The 23,473-nt window shown below is 33.7% G+C and overlaps 7 protein-coding genes across 7 annotated transcripts; 2 read left to right on the top strand and 5 right to left on the bottom strand.

Moving 5' to 3' along the window:
* Positions 1-259: 259 nt before the first annotated feature.
* NAEGRDRAFT_81934 (hydantoinase/oxoprolinase) lies at positions 260-3,217 on the bottom strand (the record flags this gene model as incomplete). Its single annotated transcript, XM_002670185.1, has 1 exon — positions 260-3,217. The coding sequence occupies one exon, from the start codon at positions 3,215-3,217 to the stop codon at positions 260-262; it is 2,958 nt and encodes a 985-aa protein (XP_002670231.1).
* A 1,259-nt stretch (positions 3,218-4,476) lies between these two features.
* NAEGRDRAFT_53739 (uncharacterized protein) lies at positions 4,477-7,557 on the bottom strand (the record flags this gene model as incomplete). The annotated part of the gene is made up of 2 exons (XM_002670186.1): positions 4,477-6,589; positions 6,968-7,557. The coding sequence occupies 2 exons, from the start codon at positions 7,555-7,557 to the stop codon at positions 4,477-4,479; spliced, it is 2,703 nt and encodes a 900-aa protein (XP_002670232.1).
* A 1,785-nt stretch (positions 7,558-9,342) lies between these two features.
* On the top strand, positions 9,343-11,001 carry NAEGRDRAFT_74882 (uncharacterized protein; the record flags this gene model as incomplete). Its single annotated transcript, XM_002670138.1, has 1 exon — positions 9,343-11,001. One exon carries the CDS (start codon positions 9,343-9,345, stop codon positions 10,999-11,001), a length of 1,659 nt encoding a protein of 552 aa, XP_002670184.1.
* Positions 11,002-11,216: 215 nt separating this feature from the next.
* NAEGRDRAFT_74883 (uncharacterized protein) lies at positions 11,217-16,607 on the bottom strand (the record flags this gene model as incomplete). Its single annotated transcript, XM_002670187.1, has 1 exon — positions 11,217-16,607. One exon carries the CDS (start codon positions 16,605-16,607, stop codon positions 11,217-11,219), a length of 5,391 nt encoding a protein of 1,796 aa, XP_002670233.1.
* Positions 16,608-17,985: 1,378 nt separating this feature from the next.
* Positions 17,986-19,154, bottom strand: NAEGRDRAFT_74884 (uncharacterized protein; the record flags this gene model as incomplete). Its single annotated transcript, XM_002670188.1, has 2 exons — positions 17,986-18,626; positions 18,662-19,154. 2 exons carry the CDS (start codon positions 19,152-19,154, stop codon positions 17,986-17,988), a joined length of 1,134 nt encoding a protein of 377 aa, XP_002670234.1.
* A 694-nt stretch (positions 19,155-19,848) lies between these two features.
* On the bottom strand, positions 19,849-20,346 carry NAEGRDRAFT_74885 (uncharacterized protein; the record flags this gene model as incomplete). Its single annotated transcript, XM_002670189.1, has 1 exon — positions 19,849-20,346. One exon carries the CDS (start codon positions 20,344-20,346, stop codon positions 19,849-19,851), a length of 498 nt encoding a protein of 165 aa, XP_002670235.1.
* Positions 20,347-20,947: 601 nt separating this feature from the next.
* NAEGRDRAFT_74886 (uncharacterized protein) lies at positions 20,948-21,952 on the top strand (the record flags this gene model as incomplete). Its single annotated transcript, XM_002670139.1, has 1 exon — positions 20,948-21,952. The coding sequence occupies one exon, from the start codon at positions 20,948-20,950 to the stop codon at positions 21,950-21,952; it is 1,005 nt and encodes a 334-aa protein (XP_002670185.1).
* Positions 21,953-23,473: the final 1,521 nt, after the last annotated feature.

Below are 23,473 nucleotides of genomic sequence, written 5' to 3' on the forward strand. Positions count from 1 at the left end.
AATTGTCTTTGTAGGAATTGTTAGCTTTATTCTGTTAGTTCTTTATAGAAAGCGAAAAAGAGAACAAAAGGAAGAAGAAAAACTCTTACAAAAGGCAATTTTAGCTGGAACTATTATAGCAGCAGCTGAACAACTGGCATCAAACAATAATGACCCAATAGATATTGAAAATAGAAACAACAGAGAAGGCGAAGGTGTTTAAATCTCTTCATTCGAAACCATTATCTTGTAAAATATTAAACATATCCAAACTTATGAATTAAAAAATAGATTTAAATTCATTAGTCTTGATGAATGATAGATCAGTAATTTCTGGATAACCAAAAGCTGTTGGTCCAACAGTTTTCAATCCTTTTGGAGTGTGGAATTTTGGAGTTCCTCCCAAAACTAGAACAGAAATTCTGAATCCATATCTGAGCTCTTCTGTTTGAATGGCCAAACCAGTTTGAGAATCGACTATGGAAATAATGTTTGGAACAATGGCAAGAGATTGAATACTTTCTTGAGGAATGGTTTCCAATGATGGGTCATAATCTTTGACAATGACAGCTCTTAAAAATTCATTTTGGAATTCCACAATACATATCTTTCCTTGATCCTTTCCTAATCCTGATATTACACATTTTCCAATATTGAATCCTGATGTTGTTTTTCTATTGACATCAGAAATTTTACCACTAAAGAAAAGATCTCCATTATTCGAGTTCAAAATAGTTTGAATTGGATCCAAACTTTGAGAATGAGCTTCTAAAATACCTTTACCAATCGACCACACACCAGAATAACTGTTGTGAACAGTAGATTGCATTAATTCCTTCTTACTGATAGGATTTAAAATGATACCTGACATGGAACCCATTTGAACTGCAATAGGACGAAGAATACTTTCCAAACCCTTGCACGGATTTCTAGGATTGACACTAGTGATCAATACTTGATTATTCATATCATCCAATAGCATGGTAGGAACAGGTGAACAGCCATCAATAAAGTGAGTGACCATATCAAGTTCTGGATAAGCTCTTCCCATTCCATCACAATCAACAACTGGTAAACCACTAGTAGCTGCAATGAGGAGTGGTGTAATTGAGTTTGAACCACCAATTTCAATACAGAAAATTGCTTCAATCTTCTTTTTTGTGAAATTGGACATGGACTCAATGGCTGGTAAGAATTCTTCAACAATACTCTTTTCTTGAATGACCAGAGGTGCTCCCATCATTGCAACAGGCAAGACAAAGGCATCTTCTGCGATTGATTCAGGAGAGATGATCTTGATTTCCTTGCCGTGTGAAAGGAGACTTCTGGCAAGAACAGCAGATTGTTTTGGTGAACCACCACCTCCACTAGAAACAACTCCTGATCCAATTTCAATGCAGTCAATATCTGTCTTGGTTAAAATCCATTCCTTTCGATTATCCTTATCTGAAACTGAAATATTTGGTTGATATGATTTGATATTTACAATGGATTGATTTGTCTTTTCGTTACTGAATTGTTCCTTTCTTTCTTCTCTCTTTGAAGAAGTGAGAGGTTTTTCAATTAGAAATTCCAAATTATTGGAAATGGAATTAAAGTCCAAATTACCAACAGCCTTACACAAAAATCTACAACTATCACCTGGAATATAAGCAAGAGGAATGCATTCAAAGTCAACTATCTCAACACTTTCTGGTTTGGCTCCATTCTTAATGGCCTTTTCAGTGGCCTCCTTTTTGACCGTCTCAATAACCTTCTCTCTGTTTCCACCACTAGCAGAAATGTTAATCACTGTATCAACTCTACCAGAAACATCACAAAGAGCTGCACCTACAGCATTGGCACATTGGTAGTGTTTTGGCTTGATGATTTTGCTTACACCCTCAAATTTTCTATTCTCATCAATGAGAGATGATCCACCTCCCACTAATAGAACAGGAACATTGGTAGAAGCAATTTTCACATGGTCAATTGCTTCCTCAACAATGGAATGAATCTTGTCGACAATTTGTGGTGCTCTCTTTCCCAATCTTTGAGTTGTTTGAGAAAGTAATTCTGGAGAAGCTCCCCATTCACAATTTTTGAGTAATCCAAGTGCTACAGCTGCATCAGTCGTTGTCACAGTGTTTCCACCATATGAAAGTGATTCAGTGAAAATATTAAATCCAACACTCTTTGGACCAATTTGAATACTTGAATTTTCCTCATTTTCATTGAAAGATACAATGGAGCCACCACCCATAGCCACAGAATAAACATCTGGTACTCTAAAATTAGTTGGCACATTACCAATGCTGACATTATTATTCGAGAGTCTTGGAAATCCATTCACCAATACACCAACATCTGTTGTTAAGCCACCAATATCCACCACAATTGCATTCTCCACACCTGATAAGAAGGCTGCTCCTTTCATTGAATTTGTTGGACCTGATTGAATTGTGAAAATTGGAAATTCAGTTACCAAATTAGGAGGAATTAAGGTACCATCATTTTGAGTCAAGAAGAATGGACAAGCATACTTTGATCGAATGGCTTCTTGAAATGCATAACAAATTGATCTGGAAACTCCCTTTAAACAAGCATTCAAAATTGAAGCATTTTCACGTTGCATGAATCCCATCTCTGAAATCTCATTCGAACAAGTAATTTTCAATTCTGAATCATGATTGAAAAATTCTCTAATCCAATCAGCTACTTGTTTCTCTTGTTCACTATTAATTGGTGAAAAGATACCTGAAATGACAATATTCTTCAAATTCTTTTCCTTGAGTGATTGACACATTTGCTGCACTTGATCCTGATTGACTGGCAATATTTCTCTACCATCCACTTGATATCCACCATCAATTTTATAATAATCTCCCAAAACCAACTCTTTCAATCTCTCAGGAAATGATTCACACGGTGGCAATGAATTATTTGCAGAGGAGCCAAGTCTACACACAGCCACCTTTTCCAAATCAGGAGAGAAGGAAAGAATGGCATTCACAAAGTGTGTCGTTCCAATAATTACACACAATATCTTACCTTTCCTTTGTCCACTTACTTGTTGATCATTCTTCATCATCATGACTTGATCAATTGCCTTCATGATGCCACTTGTGATATCAGGAGAAGTTTGTGTTTTAATTGAATGTTCCACGATATTTCCTGCCGAATAATTAATCAGGGCACAATCTGTTGTTGTGGAACCAACATCAATGCCAATAATAAAGAGAGGTGGTGATAAAGACATTTTTTCTATATGATTATTAATATTGTGAAGATTAAAATTTAAATGATGAAGAGATAGAAGGCAAAGGAACAATTTTTTTCAATGATTGGCTGTGTGAAAGGATCCAGTACGGAACGAGAAGATTGGGATATTGCTTTCCAATTTGAAACTGTAATCAAAAGATCAAGCTTCCGAAGAGACAAATTATCTTTTACAATTTATGAAAAAAGATTTGAAAAAAATTCAACAAATGGTCCTCTATGGACATGATGATTCTCGGAGTGGTTTTACATGATGAAAGCACCAAACTTTCACAGCATCATCTCAACATTATCTAAATAGTAATAATAATAGTAATTTTTATTGGTGGATTATCATCATGAAATTAGAAATTATTTTTCAGCATGGAAAATCACAAGTTGGTGTTTCAACATCCGACCACCGGATCATTCACCAACCATCATCATTATTGTTTTCCATTAATAATAATATTTGTAGATATTAATTTTTAGTAATTTAATTTTGATTTGAAATGTCAAAATTTCACTAAATTCATCATCACTGCTGGATCTACTGGACAAGTTGGAAAACTGTCAATGTAGTATTGTTCGGAATGGTCAATAGTAGGTAGGAGAACTTTCTCTTATCAATTTTGGTCAAGTTATGATAGTGTGAATTATGAAAAAGTACATGGACCATAACTCAACACGTACTTCACCAATTTGAATCATGTCTTTTAGTACTACTATTTAAATAGATAATAAACATCATATTTATTATCAGATTTTCATCATGTTGTCAATTTACCAAGTTCCGATATTTCATGCTACCAGAGTTGATTCATAGCCCAATTACAAATCAAACAACAATAAAACAACAATTCATAATGTTTATTATTATTAAATATATAATCTCGAGTATTGTATAGTAATTTGTGAAAATCATGGAATATTTTACTTATAATGGTTGCAAAACATTATATTCAATGAATAAGAGATGAGAAACACTCAAAAGAAGAACATAGCTTGCCAGTGTTATTTTCTCACTCTCTACAATTTATTATTTCACTATCTTTTAAAATAATTGAGAAGGAAAGTATTTCATTTTATTCACAGCGAGTCAAACCACAAGAAATACGACGGGGGAACTCAATGAGTTTCGCAGCCGTTTCCTTAATAAAAAATCAAATAAATCCAACAACATCCTTATTTGTTCTACTTGCGAAGTGGGAATTTTTCCAACATGTGACATTTCTAATCATACATATTCAAGACATTTGATTATCTATAAGAAACAGCTTTATTATTATCATAGATATCACACAAGAAAGAGTCATCACCCAATCTACAGAAGAATTTCTTCAAATCCATAACAAGCAAATCCTCTGTTTCATCATGAAAGCATCCACCATTTAAAGTTGTTGCATTTTCAGTAGTCTTCTGATGCGAATGTAAAGCTTCTGAATCAATATTATGATATTCCCATGGGGCAAGCCCGAATTTCTCAAATAATTCAATTAGATGGAAACAAATGATATGAACATAATCGGCAATACCATTAGCAGACTCGCCTACATTCTTGTACATTGATTTGTGGAAAATCTCTAGAATTAATTTTGGAAGAATATAATCATTAGCCTTATAAGCGTTCCAAACGTCTCTATCATCATAGCACAACTTCCATACATCTTGAAAATTCCTCCATAATCGCTTTATATTATCATCCAATTTCGGCCTTTCAGCAATTTGTTGTTCTTGTTGCATTTGAGCAATACATTGAGATATTCTGGATAATGAACTTATTCTATTCCTCTCCTCAAAATATTTCTGCATAATTGGGAACCATACATCAAATGTGACAACGATTTTGTCTGTCATTTTGAATAGTAGTTGATTAAATTCAACTGTTGTTGATCCAACTCCATTATTCCGTGCTTGATTTTGTGGGTTGGTTTCTTTAACTTTAATACCATTATTTGTCCAAACAATGTTATCATAATACAGTAACAAATCTGATCTGATATATGGTTTCATCAATTGCTTATTGAGGAATCTGTCGTCAATAGATCCAGTGTTGAATAATGCTGCAAAATATCTCATATCATCTTCGTTCGAACCTATAGTTAATGCTAACATTGTATACATGATTCTATTCAATCCGTGAGCAATACAAATACCAGTATTTTTCAAACTATACCCAATACAGTTCTTCCAATGATCATCCGTTCTTTTCCACTGCCAAATCTTCAAATCTTGGAATTTGAAATAAAACTTTCTCATTTTCCATGAATAAAAACAAAATGGGCAAGTCGTTAAGGTTTCACCACTAGTGGCATAGAATTTGGTATTCAAATTATTGATTATTAAATGGAAAAGTTGCTGATCAACCCAATAATGTCTTAAAAAATCGTCAGCACAGGATGGAATTGATGGAAGATGTTTCAACCTGTATATACCATCAACTACTTCTATTGGGATAATGGTATCACAATCTAGTTGAGAATAAAATGTTGAATTTGAAACTTGATTTCTCCAATACATCAGTCTATCTCTTAGTTGAGAATTCTGTTGATTTACAAGCAATTCGGAGTAATCTTGGCCATTAAAGCTCATTTCCAAAACCAATGCAGCTTGTTGATACATCCACACCTTTCTAACTGGTTGCTGTACTTCATGTAAATTCACAGACGCCCTTAATGCACACAAATCAGGTGAAACAATGTGAGTAACAGAATATAACTTATTTTCAAAATGCATAGATGACATTCGTAACATTTCTTGCATGCATTTCCATGCTCCTGTATGTTGAAGTGCAACTTTCTCATTTGTTTTGAAAGCAGATAATGTAATACAATTTTCAATTGAAATATTATTACCTGCTAATGAAACCGTCAATACAGTAGGCGTTGATTGAACAGCAATTCTTGAATCCCAAGAATACTTTAGAAATATGCTCGCATTTTCTATCAAGTTCTCTTTAACAAACACTCTGACAGCATCCATCAAAAATGCAACCCCATTAGAAATAGTGTAATATGATTTGGTGGTATCTGAAATTATTTTAAAAGGAGCTGTTTTTGTTAACCAAGTCCTGATACTCCCTGAGAAACCCTTGATGTCGTCTCCACTTGGAATAGCTTTTTTTGGATCGTATGGATGGATGAATTTCTTGAATTTGATATATTTTCCAATAGATATACCTGTCCTAATCCAAGATGTACCCATTGCAACAACCGATATCCTTGTTTTGGCTCGTTTGCTGATTGTATAACCTAATTGTGAATGCTTTTTGAGATGTTTGTCTTCTACTGAATTAATTGCTTGATTCAATAATGACCTTCCAAGTCTTGTATTAGTCAACCACATTAATAACAATTGGTTAAATGTGTATGTACTACAAAACAGAGAAAGCAAGTAAGGAAAGAAAACAGTAAACCAACAATTCAACATTTGCGTGTCTACTTCAGTCCTAACTACATACGGAACTTTCTCATACTGGTCCGTGAAGTAAGCATTATTGTTTGGTCTAACATAATTTGCCTCCAAAGCCTCACAAGTGGAACGTCTTGTTCGTCTTGTTAATATTGATTCTGATGGACGGCTTCTTGGTGGTACCATCCTCTATTTTTTTTAGTTTCAAAATGCCCAAATTTTGGCGGGTTTAACTTTTGGCGGGCTGCCAACATCTTAATTGGATCCTTGATTCGACAACTTGAAATTTCAATTAAGGATATTTGAGTTTTGGTATGAAGATTTATTACTTACATCTTACATATCTTGCCAAGCTTGTAGAATATTGTTCCACTTTTGAGTTGTATATTTAAATTCAACACGAATAATGTCAAGTTGAGGCCTGTAAGTTAAAGTAAACTGAATACATCTAGCTCGAAACGTATCATTCTTCCCATTCCACTTTTTCAAAAACCAATGTTCAGATTTTAAACTTGGCATATTATCTTCATCCCATACATACACTTTTGTATCAAGTTTCAAACCTTTAGAGGATTTGCCTTCCATATAGTAATACTTAGATGTAAGTTTAACAGATGATGGTTTGGATTGAGTTAACTGAGAGAAGAATAAATCTGAAATTGGACCAAATGGAAGTGTAAAACATAAATTCTGTCTCCAAGTTACATTTCTTGCTGAATCAGGATTCATTCTTGCTACTACACTTCTTTCTATTAATGTCTTGGCTTCCTTGACTCTTGTGTGGTTATATTTAGGAGAGGCTGGTGACAATTTAATGTTGAATGTGTCTTCACCACCATTTGGTGTGATAAAAAATTGAATTCTTTCCATTAAGGCTTTAGATTCATTATCAGAAAGACAGTATGTTGTATCATTATCAGTATTCCACATATTGTTATTAGAAACCATTACTCTTCCACATTGATAATTAATTTCTACATTATAAATTATAAATTTAAATTTAAATAAGAAATACTTACTTGGAGGAGAGGGTTGTGTAAGAAGAGCCAAATATGAAAAGGCTTTCAAATATTTAAATATTAAGTATTATGAAACATACTTTCATTTTGTGTTGGTTCTTCCAATGGTACAAAATTAATGGTTGGTAATGAAAAATTGGAGGCTTGATTGGAAGTAAGTGGCCAATGTTGAATAGTTCCTTCGTTTGGCATTGTATTTAAAGTGTCATCCATATCTAGAATTATATTATCTCTCTGGTTGTTAACAATGTTCACTTATCCGATTAATTAATTATTTAATTAATTATTATACAAAACTACAACCTACCACGTTTTGTTGGTTTCTTCTTCTTGATAGCGGTAATATCAGAAGACTTCTTCCAATTCCATTTAAACATATGTGGAATGCTCATTGTTGATGTTTGATTATTTGTTTGTTGTTAGTGTTGAAGTCATGTTGTGGGATGTAGTTTGTGGGAGGTGGATGTTGTGTGCGTATTGTTGCATCATTTTTTTAAAATACAGCACCCTTTGCGAAAAGACAAAAATTAAATACTTGATGGCGACACATGCTGTGTTACACATTCTCGCTGATAATTTTGGCTGTGCGGACTACCAATTTTGGTCTTTTAAATTGCCAAGTTTTGTTGTTTCCATTTTCGCGTCTTTCCACAACATAAAAAAAATAGATGAACTGAGAGTTCTTGATGAAGAGAGAAAATATTAGTTTTATAAAACAACAACAACAACACAAGGAACAAGTAATTTGCGTTTTTGCATCAATTATAAATATTAGCGAAAGATAACAAGAATCCATCATCGGATTTATTGTGGTGCTATCATCATCATCATAATGAAAAGTCTATGGATTGATAGGATCATAAGAGACTTTTTCAAGTATATTACCAAATCAACGGAAGATGACATGAAGAAATTTTGTATAAAACAACAAGTGGCTGCCCAAGGGTTTCCGCTCATGGTATCAACCAACGTTTCCATCATTATCATGTTGGCAATAGTCTATGTGGAGTGGAATAGGAATATTCTCTTATCCTTTCTGTATATGACTTTACTTGACTTGCTGATTGATATTTCAATCATTGTATTGGTGAAAGTTTTGGCCACAAGGCAAAACATGGGAGCTTTGGAAATATTATTCTTCTTTAAGAATATTCTTCTAGGAACAGTGAGGATGTGCTCGCAGTGCTATCTAGGATTTAATGTGCCACTGTGGGTGATAAGTGCCTATTCACTAATTGTCATTTCACATGTTTCATTCTTTAAGAATTTTGTATCGGTGGTTTCCTGTCTTGTATTGATTCTTTCATCAGTGATGGGACAAGTTCTATCTGTATATATTGGAAAGGAGAATTTTGAGAGAGGTCAATTCATCACGAATCTCCATCAGCAAGCTCAGTCGCCTTACGTTTACTATTCAAATGACTATTATTATTACATTGGAAGAATTTTGGAGAGTACAATGTTGCAATTGACTGTTCTGATAATTGGCTACATATTTGCAAAGAATGTGGAAAGGCAATATAATAATAGTCTGACCTTTCAAATTGAGGCAAAGAATGAAAGAATTTTGAACGAATCCAAAACTAGGTTCATCTCTAATTTGAGTCATGAAATGAGGTATGTGTTTTTTTAATAGTTCAATACTTAATTTTGATAAAGAAATCCACTTCATGGGATGATAGGCATTTCGGAAATTATGAAATTAGAGCTGAAAAAGACGATTTGTGCACTTTCACAAGTCGATTTTACAAAACCTGAAAGAGCAGAGGAGAAAATAACAGAAGCTGTCAATTCTAGTGAAGCAAATTTAGAAATGATTAAGGATATCAACAGTAATGCACAAATGCTTCTCCAAATTTTCTCAACATCATTGCAAATCAGTAATATGGAACTAGGAAAACTAAATTTGAATTATACTCCATTCAACGTTGTGGAAATGGTGGACTCTCTCGTTTCAGTATTTTCAACAATAGCTAAGGAAAAAGGACTGATACTACAATCCTTCTTTGATTTTGAAAATGTTCCAGTAATTGTAAAAGGTGATCATATTCGGCTCTCACAGGTATTAGTCAACTTTGTATCCAACTCTGTGAAATACACCAAAAAGGGTAAAGTTTATTTGGATGTGAGCATGATAAAAAGTACAGACAAGGATTTCCCATTCAATGATCAAGCTATTGAAATTGATTTGGGAAAGGAAATTATTTCTGGCAATCAATTAGAATATATCAAGATTGTTTGTCAAGATACTGGAATAGGTATTCCAAAAGAAGAGCTTGGAAAGTTGTGTAAACCTTCCCATACTATACATCATACTGAAGGATCTGGACTCAATAATGTAGAATATGAAAAAGTCTATAGACACTTAATGGGTGGACAAAATTCATTCAATGATAGACATGGAATAGGTCTCAGTTTATCTTTAAATTTCATTCATCTCATGAAGGGAAAATTGAATATCGAGAGTGAGCTCGATAAAGGAACCACCTTGACTCTCTACATTCCAGTAATCAAATGCTCTCCAGATGAATGTTCCAAGGTACACAACACTATATTTTCGAAAATTTCATGCCTCAAACAATTGGGATCTTCTGCAATATCTAGGATAGTTATTCTAGAAGATGATCCTGAATATTTATCAATTCTAACAAAACTGTGCAATCAAATTCTCAAACCACCAACCATTTCACACATTGAAAAACACAATGTTGTTGAATCTCTAACTGATATCACTGCTAACACACTAATTCTCTACAATCACAAAGATTACAAAGATGTAATTGAAAGATTTTCTGGAAAACTCATTTCTAACAAGATAATTCCAATATTTAGACGAGGAGAAAAAATTCCAACCAAAGCAAAACCAATTGTATTGCCATCTAGAGTGGAAAGTATCATTAAGACTATTTATCACTGTCTATCTAACACTACCAAGAAGCTTCTCTCACCCAGCTCTGCAACAAGCACCATGGATATTGATAAGGCATTCGCTCTTCCACACAATAATAGGATTCTTGTAGTGGATGATAATGCAATCAACAGAAAACTCCTGAAGAAAGCACTAAACATGCTTGGATATTCGGCAGATATGGCATCGGATGGCTCTGAAGCGTTAGATCTCATCAAGAAACAACCAAACAGTTATGATATCATTTTCATGGATTTGTTAATGCCGAATATGGGAGGAAAAGATAGTTGTAAGTTTATGAGGGAATGGGGATGCAGATCTCAGATCATTGCTGTCACAGCAAATATTTGGGCGAGTTCCCAATCTTTGACTCAAAACGGATTTAGCTCGGTATTAAGGAAACCATTCACCATTGATGATATCAAACAAGTACTGAAACATGAGTAAAATTTTGAGTGTAATTTGTAACCATATATTATGCCAAGTTCCATAACTCAATCTTCAAACCTTTGAGGAATGTAGCTCAGACGGAGAGCCCTGGCTAATTTCAACAACAACAAGGTTATAACAAAGCCATCAAAACACAATAACGAATAGGGCCAGTTCGATTGATCGAAGCAATCCATTCCTCACTAATCTTTTGTTCTTTCGAACGCAACTCTTTATTCTCTTAGTTTCATGGCAATCTTGTGGATTTCTTCGTTAACTTTTGGTCCAAGCATATTCAAGCTTTGATCAATTAACTTGAGAACAAAATCATCCAATTCATTATCCAGTAAATCGAGTCTAAGGTTGTTTTGGGTTGTCAATACATTTCTGGTTGTGAAATGTTTAAGTGGATTATGAATTGAACCAGGGTGAGGCGTATTTCCTTGAATTCCAAGTTTGTCAAATCTCTTAATTGTTGCTTGTTCCTTATAATCCATATTAGTAATTGAAATCCATAATAGCATGTAAATAATCAAACTTGCATACTTTCTTAAAACCTTGAAAGTTTGGCAGCAATACATTCTGAAAGCGCTCAAATGTTCCTCAGAGAAATCTGCTACCATTTCTCTAGAAATTCTCATTGGTGGAGTTCCAAGATATGCCTTTGGATCTTCGCCCAATACAAATCCAAAATCAATGTGGAACAACTCTCCACTTTCCTTCAATAACAAATTGTCCAAGTGTCTATCACCAATAGCCAATACGTATGTTAGTACAGAGTAACCAGCAAGACTTCTAATATACTTGTGTATTTTCTCCTCAAATACTAAAACATCTATAATTTCACCAGAAACAGGCTCATATTCAGAGGCTGGACCAGTTGTTGATCCACTCGAGTCTTCATCTGGATTTTCAATAATTTCATCCTTCTTGTCTGCTGGTTTTTCCTTTTTGGAAGTTTCTCTTAAAAAGTTAAAAATTGTCTTGTACTTGGCAAGGATGGCAGAGACAGCATTCGATTGACTAACCATTTCAACAAATCCTGAATTGAGAGGACTTTGACTAGTACTAACACAGTGATAAGTGACAATCTCTAAATTAATTCCATTTTGCTTTAAAATTCTATTCATCAACGTGAAAAGTTGAAGGATGTACTCATCCTGACGAAGATCGTCTCCTTGCTTGAAAATAATCTTGTACTCTGCAGCATTTTCATTAGATAGAGTTCTAATAGAGAGAGGGAAGCACACAGGTTCTTGAGCTGACTTGAAAATATAACCATCAGAAGGAGCAAATCCAGAAATTTCAAGAGTCTCCTTAATTTCAGGGAACTTATCTTCAATGCTGAGACAAGGAATTGTTTCTACTGGGAATACTTCGCTATTCCACTCATGGAAATCCTTCTCCTTATCAACAATGAAATCTATAAACTTGAGCTTGGAATCTTCCTTAATTAATTTGGCAACTTCTTTAATTTCTGTTTGTGTTCTAGGAGAGAGTTGTCCAATTTCAGGATTAATTGTCAAATCATCATTACAAATATTATCCAGATTAGCCATAGATATCTGTTTCAAATTTAGAAGATATGGCAACTTTTGAGCAGCCATCAAACTCTTCAATTGTACAATCTTTTGTGGTCTAGGAGTTGATAATTCCTTTCCTAATCTAAATTTGATATATTCACTAATGACTAACATATTGTCTACCATCTTTTGTTGTCTAATGAATTGATCCAAATTATATTTACCAAGTTCTGATTGGGCACAATTTTTAATCATCTTGAAATGAAGTTGCTTGTAGGCAGTGTTTGCTTTTTTATCTGTATTTCTTTCGAGTCCTCTAACTGTGTTTGAGTTGAGCATACTGGTGAGCATCCAATTTAACTTGTTGAATATGTATTCAGACTTATCACAAGCTTCCAATAAAAATTCCATCAAGTGAGAGTAATATTTTGTAGCTCCCATAATGTAGAATATTTGTGGAAGTAGGGTTTCAATTTCTGTGATTTTTCTTTGCCTTAACACTTGAACACTGAATATTTGAACAGATTCAAGATCAATTTTGGAGGCTATAACCGTTTCATGAATGAGAAACATGATATGGAGTGTTGTCAACTTGTGCATTGGTGAAAATGGATGTTTTTGACTCTCTTTCATTTCCTTAATGAGTAAATCTAAAAGTTCTTCTCCTGTCTTGTAATCTCCTTTCCAGTTGATAGATCTAATCATAAATAGGAATAATTTTGGCTCTCTACACAGAACTTTACGATACTTGAATAGAACATAGGTTTGAGTGTCAGTAATGGATGAATAGTTATCAGTATTTACAACCAATGGAGTGAATGGAGTATTAAATAAACCAATAACAGTTCTCAATTCATCCTCAGTCTCATCCAATTGGTCCTCCATTTCTCTCTCTTGATTTACCAAATTATATAACATGTGATCTTCTGAAAATCTGTACGTGTAGAGTGGATCATCCAGCATTTGAGCAAACACTTTAGATTTCACTCTTGGATTTGTTTGTTCAATGATTTCATCATCCAGAAATTCTTCCAAGAATATAATGGCTTGATTTTTCACATTCTCAGGATCAATATCACTAACATTTACATTTGGAACAGAAGTCGATCTATTTCTTCTTGCTGACAAGTCTCCATCATTTTCGATAAGTGTTTTTCTTCTCCGCTTGCTTACAACCTTCTTTACAAGAACATTGGAGAGAATTGAAATAGCTTCTTGACCATTAAATGTAATACCCTCTGACTTTTTCTTTCTAAAACTGAGGGAAGGTCTAGAAGGTTGATTAGAACTAAAGGTTTTACTTCTTGAAAGCAATGCAACAAATGTTCTTAAAATCTTAAACTTCTTTTGGAATTTTGGATCCATTAACTTGAGATGCTTGCTCAAAATTTCTTTCTGTTGAGAGGTTGATATACTTCTTGTAATAGATTGTAAAATATCATCACAGAATGAGTTGATAGATTGTGTCAAATCATTCCTTGTTCCTAAATCCAATGATTTTTCTCCTATACTGGAAAGAGCTGTTGTGCAGACAGTTGAATAGAGAAGAGTGTTGCGCAATCTCTTTGAAAGAATATCGATAGCATTAATTTTGCTAACAACTCTTTGATTAACAGCCATACTTTCTGGCTCTCCATTCTCTGTTGAAGAAGGAGTAGGTAATGGTTGTTCAATAATCTCTTCAGGAACAAGAGGTTGTGAAATGAGAGGCAGCGAAATATGATTATCAGCGAATTCTAACAGGAAATTATACTTGGCAAACTCGGCAACAACCACATGATCTCTTCTCCTTCTTGGTGGAGTTGGAGGTTGCACAGTTTGGTTGTGAGGTTGTGAAAAATAGCCAGACAAGACCTTTTCTTTTCTAATGATTGGATTGATTTTAGGTTTCTCAGGCGTTTTTTCTAATTTTGGTTCCAAAACTTTGATAGTTGTTGTTTCTATGAAATTCTTGATGGTTCCTTGTCCAGCTTCTACTGTAGTTTTGAGGGTTTCACTAATAGAATTTACTGCCCTTTCACTTTTATCAATAATTTTCTGTTCTATAAGGTCTTTCTTCTTCTCGAAAGTGGTAATAAGATTGTTGATTTTACCATTGATTTGAGCTCTCTTGGAGGTTTCATTTTGTTCGTCTTCCTCCATAGCTTTTTGTATCCTAGCATTTGCATTCATAATGATTGATGATGTTGAGAGAGCAATAGATTGCTCAATTAATGAGTTGATAGCATCCAGTCCATCATAGGTTGAAACATTGTTCTCAGGTACTGGATTGACCGGTTGTAAAGTGGTCGGTGTTGAAGCAGTTATAGAAATACTTGTAACAGCACTGACTGGTATTTCCTTAGTAATTTCATCAATTTTCATTAAAGAATAAATTACTTGCGTCATGTCCTTCTTCATTAGTGTTGAAGAATGACTTGTTCCATTTTTCAAATTGTCAACAATCATATCAAGACTGCGTTTTAAATTTTTAACCAAAAATTGACAATTTGATTTCTTTTCCAAAAAACTATAAATTTCTGTTCTCTTCTTAATTAGTTCCTCCTGTATGAGGAATCTATTTAACTTTTGAATGTTCCTTTTTGAATTCATATTAATAACACACCAACTAATCAAAGCTTCAAAGAATAATTCTAACTTCATCCACTTTACAACTTGCGTCAAGTTTGTAAACTTGGTATCCTTCAGAATATCAAAAATGTACGTTCTTAAAAATCTTTCCAGATCAGCAGCTTCTTGGTCAACCTTTGTGTCTTGTGAAGCAGCAGATTCAGAGTCCAATTTCACACCAGACAGTTCCAATTTGGTAGTTTCCTCCAATTCCGAAACAATAGGTGAAGAAGTTGAATTAATTGTTTGCTTTCTGTGATGAAAACCTCTTGATGATGATGATTTTTGCGGTGGTGTGAGTGATTCTCCTTCCACTTTCCTTGCACTGTTATTTCCCTCAGATGATGGTTGTGTTGGAGTGGATGGAAGAGGTCTCTTAGGACCACCAAGGGATGGAGAGCTGGTTGGAGAATTAGTGATACTGCTACTTGAAGGATCGGCTAATTTTCCTATTGAAGAAGGTTGAATTCCTATTGGAAGAGGAGGTAAGTTGAACTTGGTCAGTATTGATTCACTACTAGGATTTGTTTTTTCCTCTTCCGATTGAGTATTATTTACATTTTCTAAACTTGTCGGAGATGGTTGTTGAAATACAGTTGAATAAATAGAAGTGTTGTTATGGTTGGAAGTGGTATTAACTATGGAAGGTGATGATTTTTCGCTTGTTGGACTTGGTGTTGATAAATTATTCAGAGGAGTTGATAATGAGGAAGGACTTGATGACAATGAAACAGAAGGAAGAGGTTTTAAAGGTCTCCCACCAACAGACAGTTTTCTAACAGGTGGTGGAGATGATGAAACCGTTCCATTATTGAAATTCTTAATCATATTGGCAACAATATGACTGCTGGATCTTGGTTTTGGTTTCGGAGAGGTTGAAGTTGTAGATGGTTCTTGTGTTGGAGAGGTTGGTGAAGTAATTGTATCATCACTTGGTGAAATGGCTATTCCTTCATGATGATTGCTGTTGGTTACTACAGGTGGACATGGATCAGCAAATGTAACACTCCTTGGTTTTGGTTGACCACTCGTTGATGATTTTAAAAGTACAGGAGGAATTACATGAGGTGTTACCGTTGATGATAATTCGAGATGAGTATGTTCTCGATTTGTTATTATTATATTATTATTATTATTCACTTGATTAATTGTTGTGGATTTGTTGTTGTTATTATTGCTGTTTAATCCTGTTCTATTAACCACAACATTCAACGAAGATCGATCCACATGAACTACACCTTGTTGTTGATCCGATGATGAAGATGCTAATAATTGTTGTTGATGATGATTATTCCTAATTATCGAATTATTAATTATACTATTATTTTCTTCCTCATCTTCTACTCTAGTAAAGGAAGGCAAGGGAAGCGGAGGAGGTTCTTGTTGCAGAGTTTGATTTGTTGCTTGTTTCCTCCTTGAGACTGTTGGAGGTAACCGGCCATTGTTGCTCTGATGTTCTAAACCTTCTGGTGTACTCTTCGAAGGTCGCATCAGAAATAATTAATTATCGCTTTTATATTGGATAATTTTGCTCGAGTAACAGCAAATCAATTAACACGACGAAAGGAAAATTTGAGCTTTGGATTTTCTTTTTGTGTTTTTATTATTATTTGATAACTGAATATTTAGTGATGATTGATTCTTGATGATTTCGTAGGTTCCGATTGATGTGAGGAAGAAAGGAAAAGGAACACCAGAAATCGAAATTTCAAATTCTTCGTAAAAAATATTTAAATGTTATCTGATATGGACGTGATAATTTTCGGGATGGTTTTACATGATGAAAGCACCAAACTTTCACAGCATCACCTCATCATTATCTAAATAGTAGTATTAATAGTAATTTTTATTGGAAGATTATATTCATGAAATTGGAAATTATTTTTCATCAATTAAAATCACAAGTTGGTGTATCATCATCTGATCCTTCACCAACCATCATCATTATTGTTTTCCATCAATAATGATAGTATTTGTGTGATTAAAAAGAAATTTTTCGTATTGAAAAGTAAAATAAATAAGATTTACTTTTATTTGTGAAACTTTACTACTATTTTCAATAGATAAGGAAGGAGAAACATCGAATAGTCTGTATGAATATTAGAAACTCGCCAATTTATTGACAACAATAATTTTAATAAATTTAAATAATAAAAAAATGTTGCAACAAAGAAGATACGGATTGTATGCCATTTTGCATCCTCACCAACAAGAATACACCGATATTTATTATGAAGTTGCCTATTTTCTGCAATTGATGGATCAATTTATCAATCGTACTCATCAGGGAAAATCATACGAGGAAAAATTAGAGTTCGGAACACAGCATATTTGGGGAAATTTATTTCATATTACTCTTATTGGATTTGTGCCAATGATGGATTGTAATTTGGAAGAATTAAAGTCAGTTTTGAAGAGTTTAAAAATTGAAAAGGGAAAATTAAATTCGGAAAATGTAAAATTGGTTTGGCGAATGAGTAATGATAAGAAGGAGCCACTGTGGGATTTTAGAATTAGTTTTGAGAATGATGGATTTTGTCAAGTTGTGAATCAAATTCATGATAGGATGGAATTTTATAGAGAGGATAACAACAAGAGGAGATTAAGATTGAGGAATGATTATCATGGATCATTATTATCGGATGTCAAGCTTTCAAGAAGAGAAGAAATTGTAAAATATTTATCTCAATATCAATCTATAATTCCAACTCTGTATGAGTGTATGATTAAGGAGGATTCTAATAATTTGGAATCCATTCAACAAGTTATTGGTGAACAATTTAAAAAGCTTTCGTGGGCTTTACAGATAGTGAGCTATGAAGATCCAAAACAACCACTCAACAAATGGCAAGAACATGAAACGATTTTATTAGATTAATAATTTAGATCCTCTAGTATAGTAAAAATCAAAAAAGTAGACCTTACAATACATATCAACAGCAGCATTCAAGAAGGTAATTGGTGTCCTGTCATCACCTCCAAGAATTAAATTCGCAGAGTTTTGAATATTGAAAAGTGTCTTTTGCTGTTGCTCCTCCTCTTTCAATTCCTTAATTGACTTCTTCACATACCCACAACACTCGTGCACGTGACCGAATACTGAAACAGTTGGCTTGACTCTATGAATTAATTGATTTCTCAACCAGAAATTACCCCAGTGAGCAGCATGAGGATGGTTTGTTTTACATGTTGGACAGATACCTTGTGTTGATCCCATTCCTGCCAAATCCAAGATATTATATGGAGGATTATGAGTCATGACAATGTCACAATCATTGTCCATGCATTGTGTATAGATATCATATGATACATGATCTGAAGCACCAAAAGCCATATCAAATGGTGTAATTGGACATCCAAATATTCTAATAGAACCATCCAATATGATGGAAGTATTTTGCAAGTAATAATCTACATTGCTCAATAAGGGATGTTTCTTTTGGTTCATGATCATGTCAATTGATTTTTCATTAGAAAGTGAACTATTTCTCCTATAATCCAAATGGTAATCTTTCATTATTAGAAATAGATTCATTTTAACCTACCATGATTTCCTCCTATACAAACTATTTGAGAACATTTCCCATCATTTTTCAATTTAGCAGCCAGATTATTGAACTGTTGCACATCATTAGGTCCATGATCATTCTGTGAGAAATCTCCACAATGCAACACAACGTCTACCTTTGGAATTTTTGTATACCATTTACTTTCTCCGCAATGACTATCCGAAATAACTGCAAATCTCTTAAATGTCAAATTATTCCCTCCTCTCACCACTGCAATTTTAAAATCCTTCTCAAATATTTCAACAATTTCTTCCACAAATTGTCTTCCTCCCGTAATGACCTGTTCACAATATCCAACAATATAATCATACGGGATATTAACAGGAATAAATTGTTTTTTGTAATATTCCAATTCTTGTGCACTTCCATTATTTTGGAAATATTTGGCAATAGAAGTCTGGCTCTGAATGAAATGGTTTAGAATATTGGTGGCCTGTGTTGGTGATGGGTTGCTGTTGGATTGTTGCATTTTTTTTTAATTTGTTTGCCAAGTTCATACAAGAATTGGTGATGAAACCTCCATGGCAATGACAATATATTGAAGGAAAATAAATAGTACAAATAGAAAGTTTTTGATTTGGTCAAGTAGGTGGTGACCAAGTAGATGTGCCGATTTTGATGAAAAATCGACTTTGAGCCAAATAAAAATAATTTCAAAGAGGAAACTTGCGGAATACTATTTAAATACTATTAGAACAGCAAATCAACCTGTTCTAACAACATCCGAGATTGGTTTGAAATTTTTCCAATTTATGATGATATTAAATTTCTTGATGATCATTAAAATTTCACAAAAAAAATTACTATTCTACTATTGATGGATATCCAAAGATGATATAAATTGAATATCAATGTTTTCCGTATTGAAATGATGAAGATAATCAACAACGATGAGATGAAGTGATTATTTTTTTTTGGACTTTCAAAAAATTATACGAAGACTGACTAAAATGTTCTAAATTGTTTTCTCAAAGTGGAGGGCAATATAAGTTAGTCCCAATGTTGTCTCTTGAATTGTTATTGGAATCTTTTGAAGAGTGTCATCTCCTTGTTATTGACATCAATACAACAAGCCTTGAATTACTACCATTGTGGAATGGTTGTCAACACAAAAAAAACAGCATTAATCTATTCAAATGTAAAGCCTTTATATAATCTATCATTTAGAACATGAAGAAAGTAATGAGAGAAAGGATGAGGACAACCATAGCATGAGCACTCAAAGAATTGGCACTATTCCAACAATTAGTTTCTGGAAATTTATCACACTTAATCTTCAAATCATAGTTACCACAGCCGTTAACCATAGCGTTGCACTTGCTCTTACACACATTCAAATAACTAACACCACTAGCATCAGTAGTCAAGTAGCCTTGATTCTTTGGATCGCAAAATGCACAATTGTATTCCTTTAAGGCGTCAACACAAGAACCTTGAACACCATTATTATTTGCAAGGGCAATAACAGCAGCCATTGTGGTGTCCATAGTAGCATCACAACAAGAATTTTTAGCAGAACCAGAACAAGTAGTACAGCTTGGACAATAGCTTGGTTCAAAGTTAGGAGTCTTTGTCTTGCAAGTTTGAGCATTAGCAAAGGTGCAGACAAGCATGGTAGCAACCAAGAGAGTGAAAATAAGAGTTGACTTGTTAACAAACATTATGTTATGTTGATTTTTTTGAGGTGTGTTAAGATGAACTAAGGCTAATAGCAACGATTAGCACTTACACTTCGCATTAGTACTGTGCAAACTACAAGGATGTATTACAATGAATACGTTACTGTGCAAATTACAAAATCCTCGCACCAATTATCCGAAACAGATGCAATTTTATTCGGACATAACATAGGCTTTTTTGAAATTAGTCCACCCTAATATTCGGTCCAAAAAAGATCTCACAAACATTACGGTGCACCTTAAAAGGATTTCCCTATTGACTCATAATATGTGTGTATTAAGCTGAATACTATTGTGCAACTCTACTTTGTTTACCTTTGCGTGTGGGGTCATCATAATGATTTAAGGTGTGTTTGCTAAGGGCTGTTGTTAAACTCTCCTCAACATCACAGCGGGTCAAACCACAAGAAATTCTCGGGAGAACTAGCATAGTTACGCAGCCGCGACTCTAAGGTTTTGTTAAGAAACTATTTTAAAGAGCATTGAAATTCCAGACTTCCTTAGCTTTCCTCAAGTTAAAAACTTGGCGGAGACACATGCTGTGGCAACAAAAAAACACCTTAAAAACAACATTAGTACAAAGATGGCTAAGAAGAAGAGTGCCACTGAACAAAATATTAGAGATAGAATCAATCCTAATGACCCTGACACTACGATTTCCTTCTCATTGTCTCAATTCCCGATTAATGACCTCCTCAACAATAATTCATTCATTGATCGTCATCCTGATGTACTCGACATGATCTTTTATGAACCTGGTATTATTGATACATTGAAGATGTTCAATACATGTACTGGATTTGTCTTGACTATTAACAGCTTGAAAGAAGTAAAGATTGGTAATTGGCTCCAAAACTCTGTCAAGAAGAAGAGTAGCGAAAATGAGATGGATCAAATGCTTTTCTTTATCAAAGACTATAGTGAAACCCAAATTTTCAACATTCTATTGAAGAATATTGACGCTATTGAAGATAGCATGGATCCTCAAGAATATTTTGATGAAGTTGCCAGATGTTGCTCTGAGGTTATTGTTAAGAATGTTCAAACTGAGAAAGTCAAGCCTCAATTATTTTCCTCCTCTGTTGAATATTCCATCTATGCTGTCTCTGAATCCATCAATAGAAATGATGTATTAGATCATCGTGGAATCAACTTGACCTTCTCTGGTAATATTGGTATTGAAAAATCAACTGGTGGCTTCTTAAAGAAGGGTAAGATTAACATTTTGCTTGACTTGAGTGTTAAGGTTGTTGTTTACAACAACTACATGTTCTCTAAACGTGGTTTAACTTGTGTATTGAATGGTATGCGTGATAGAGAAGGAAAACTTAGACAAAAAGTTGTTGATGAAGATATTGAAAGATCCAAGAATGATGCTGTTAATGCTCTTGAAGGTGGTAAGAAGGATTATGCCAAGAAACCTTCCACATTTACTGGTAGTCTTTTGAACATGGTCAATGAAAAGGTCCAAGATAAGGTTGATGCTAGAATTGAAGAGGAACGTAATAAGGTTTTGGATCGTATTGGTGTTAGCTCAGAAAATTGGGACAATAACAAACCAAGCAATCCAAATGTTCGTCAATTTTAGATTCACACTATTCAATAAACTTGCAAAATATTAATAGGTGTTTGAGTTTACTCCGAATTGTTGATTTAATGAAAATGTTTCACCCCAAGATACAATTTCAATTTCAAAACGTTCATCATAGACAATGTGGGTGATGTGAAATTTAATTAAAAACAGAAAAATCAAAATGTGTTATAGACCCACACACATTCTAGAACTTACCTCGCTCACAAAAACTAAGTTTTAACCCAATCTTCAAAAAAATATTCAACATTCTACTACTAAAGGAGTGGTTTTACATCATGAAACCACCAAACTTTCACATCATCATCTCAACATGATCTATATAGTAGTAATAATAGTAATTTTTATTGGTGGATTATCATCATGAAATTGGAATTTATTTTTCATGATGGAAAATCATAAGTTGGTGTTCCAGCATCGGATCATTCACCAACATCATTATTGTTTTCCATTAATAATAATATTTGTAGATATTAATTTGTAGTAATATAATTTTGGTGAAATGTAAAAATTTTCACTAAATTCATCATCACTGCTGGATCTACTGAACAAGTTGGAAAACTGTCAATGTAGTATTGTTCGGAATGGTCAATAGTAGGTAAGAGAATTTTCTCTTATCAATTTTGGATATTTGATGCCACCAGAGTTGATTCATAGCCCAATTACAAATCAAACAGCAATAAAACAACAATTCATAATGTTTATTATGTTATTAAATGTATAATTTCGAGTCTTGTAGCATAATTTGTGAAAATAATGGATATCTGATATTTTCATGTTTTTCATAATATCCACTGAAACATCACGAATAGCATGTCATTCAATACATTCTCTACCAGATAATTATCTTTTCAAACATCATCACTGCCAGATTTATATGATAATTTGGAAAACTTTCAATCTAGTATTGTTCAACATGGTCAATTCCATCAGGTAAAATCACTTCCGAACATTTCCCTATTGGTGATAGGTACTTTGGGGTTTGGTTAGGATTCAGAGTTGATTTATTTGGGTTATTTAAGAGATTACTTAGTGAAGATTGATATCATTGATTATATTTCTTATCATCTATAAATGATGTAAATTTGATGTTTTCATTTCTTATATTGATAGATATTTAAAGGTCAGGTCAGTATCAACTTTTGAATGATGGACTTTGAGAAGTCAAATGTTTGGGACGTGAATCTACTCATTAAATTGAATAGGTATTGCTAATAAAGGAACATTTCATTGATTTATTGATTATAACGGTCAAATTGAGTTGAATGTAAGTGAATCTAATGTTGATTGATCGTGGATGGGTAGTTTCGCCACGAAGTGGTGCAACTACCAACCTTTGTAGATTGAATCAGGTTGATTTGCATGCAATATGAATAAGTAACATTATCAAGAGTGATTATTCACCAATTCAACGATCAACATTCAATAATCGGTTTGATTTCAATCAATAGCTTGCTCATCAAGCTTTGAATCAAGATTCCAGTAATTAACGGCAGTCTATTTTTAAATTTAATCAAG

The sequence above is a fragment of the Naegleria gruberi genome (genome assembly GCF_000004985.1).
Source record: "Naegleria gruberi genomic scaffold NAEGRscaffold_74, whole genome shotgun sequence".
In the NCBI taxonomy this organism is placed as follows: Eukaryota; Heterolobosea; class Eutetramitea; order Acrasida; family Naegleriidae; genus Naegleria; species Naegleria gruberi.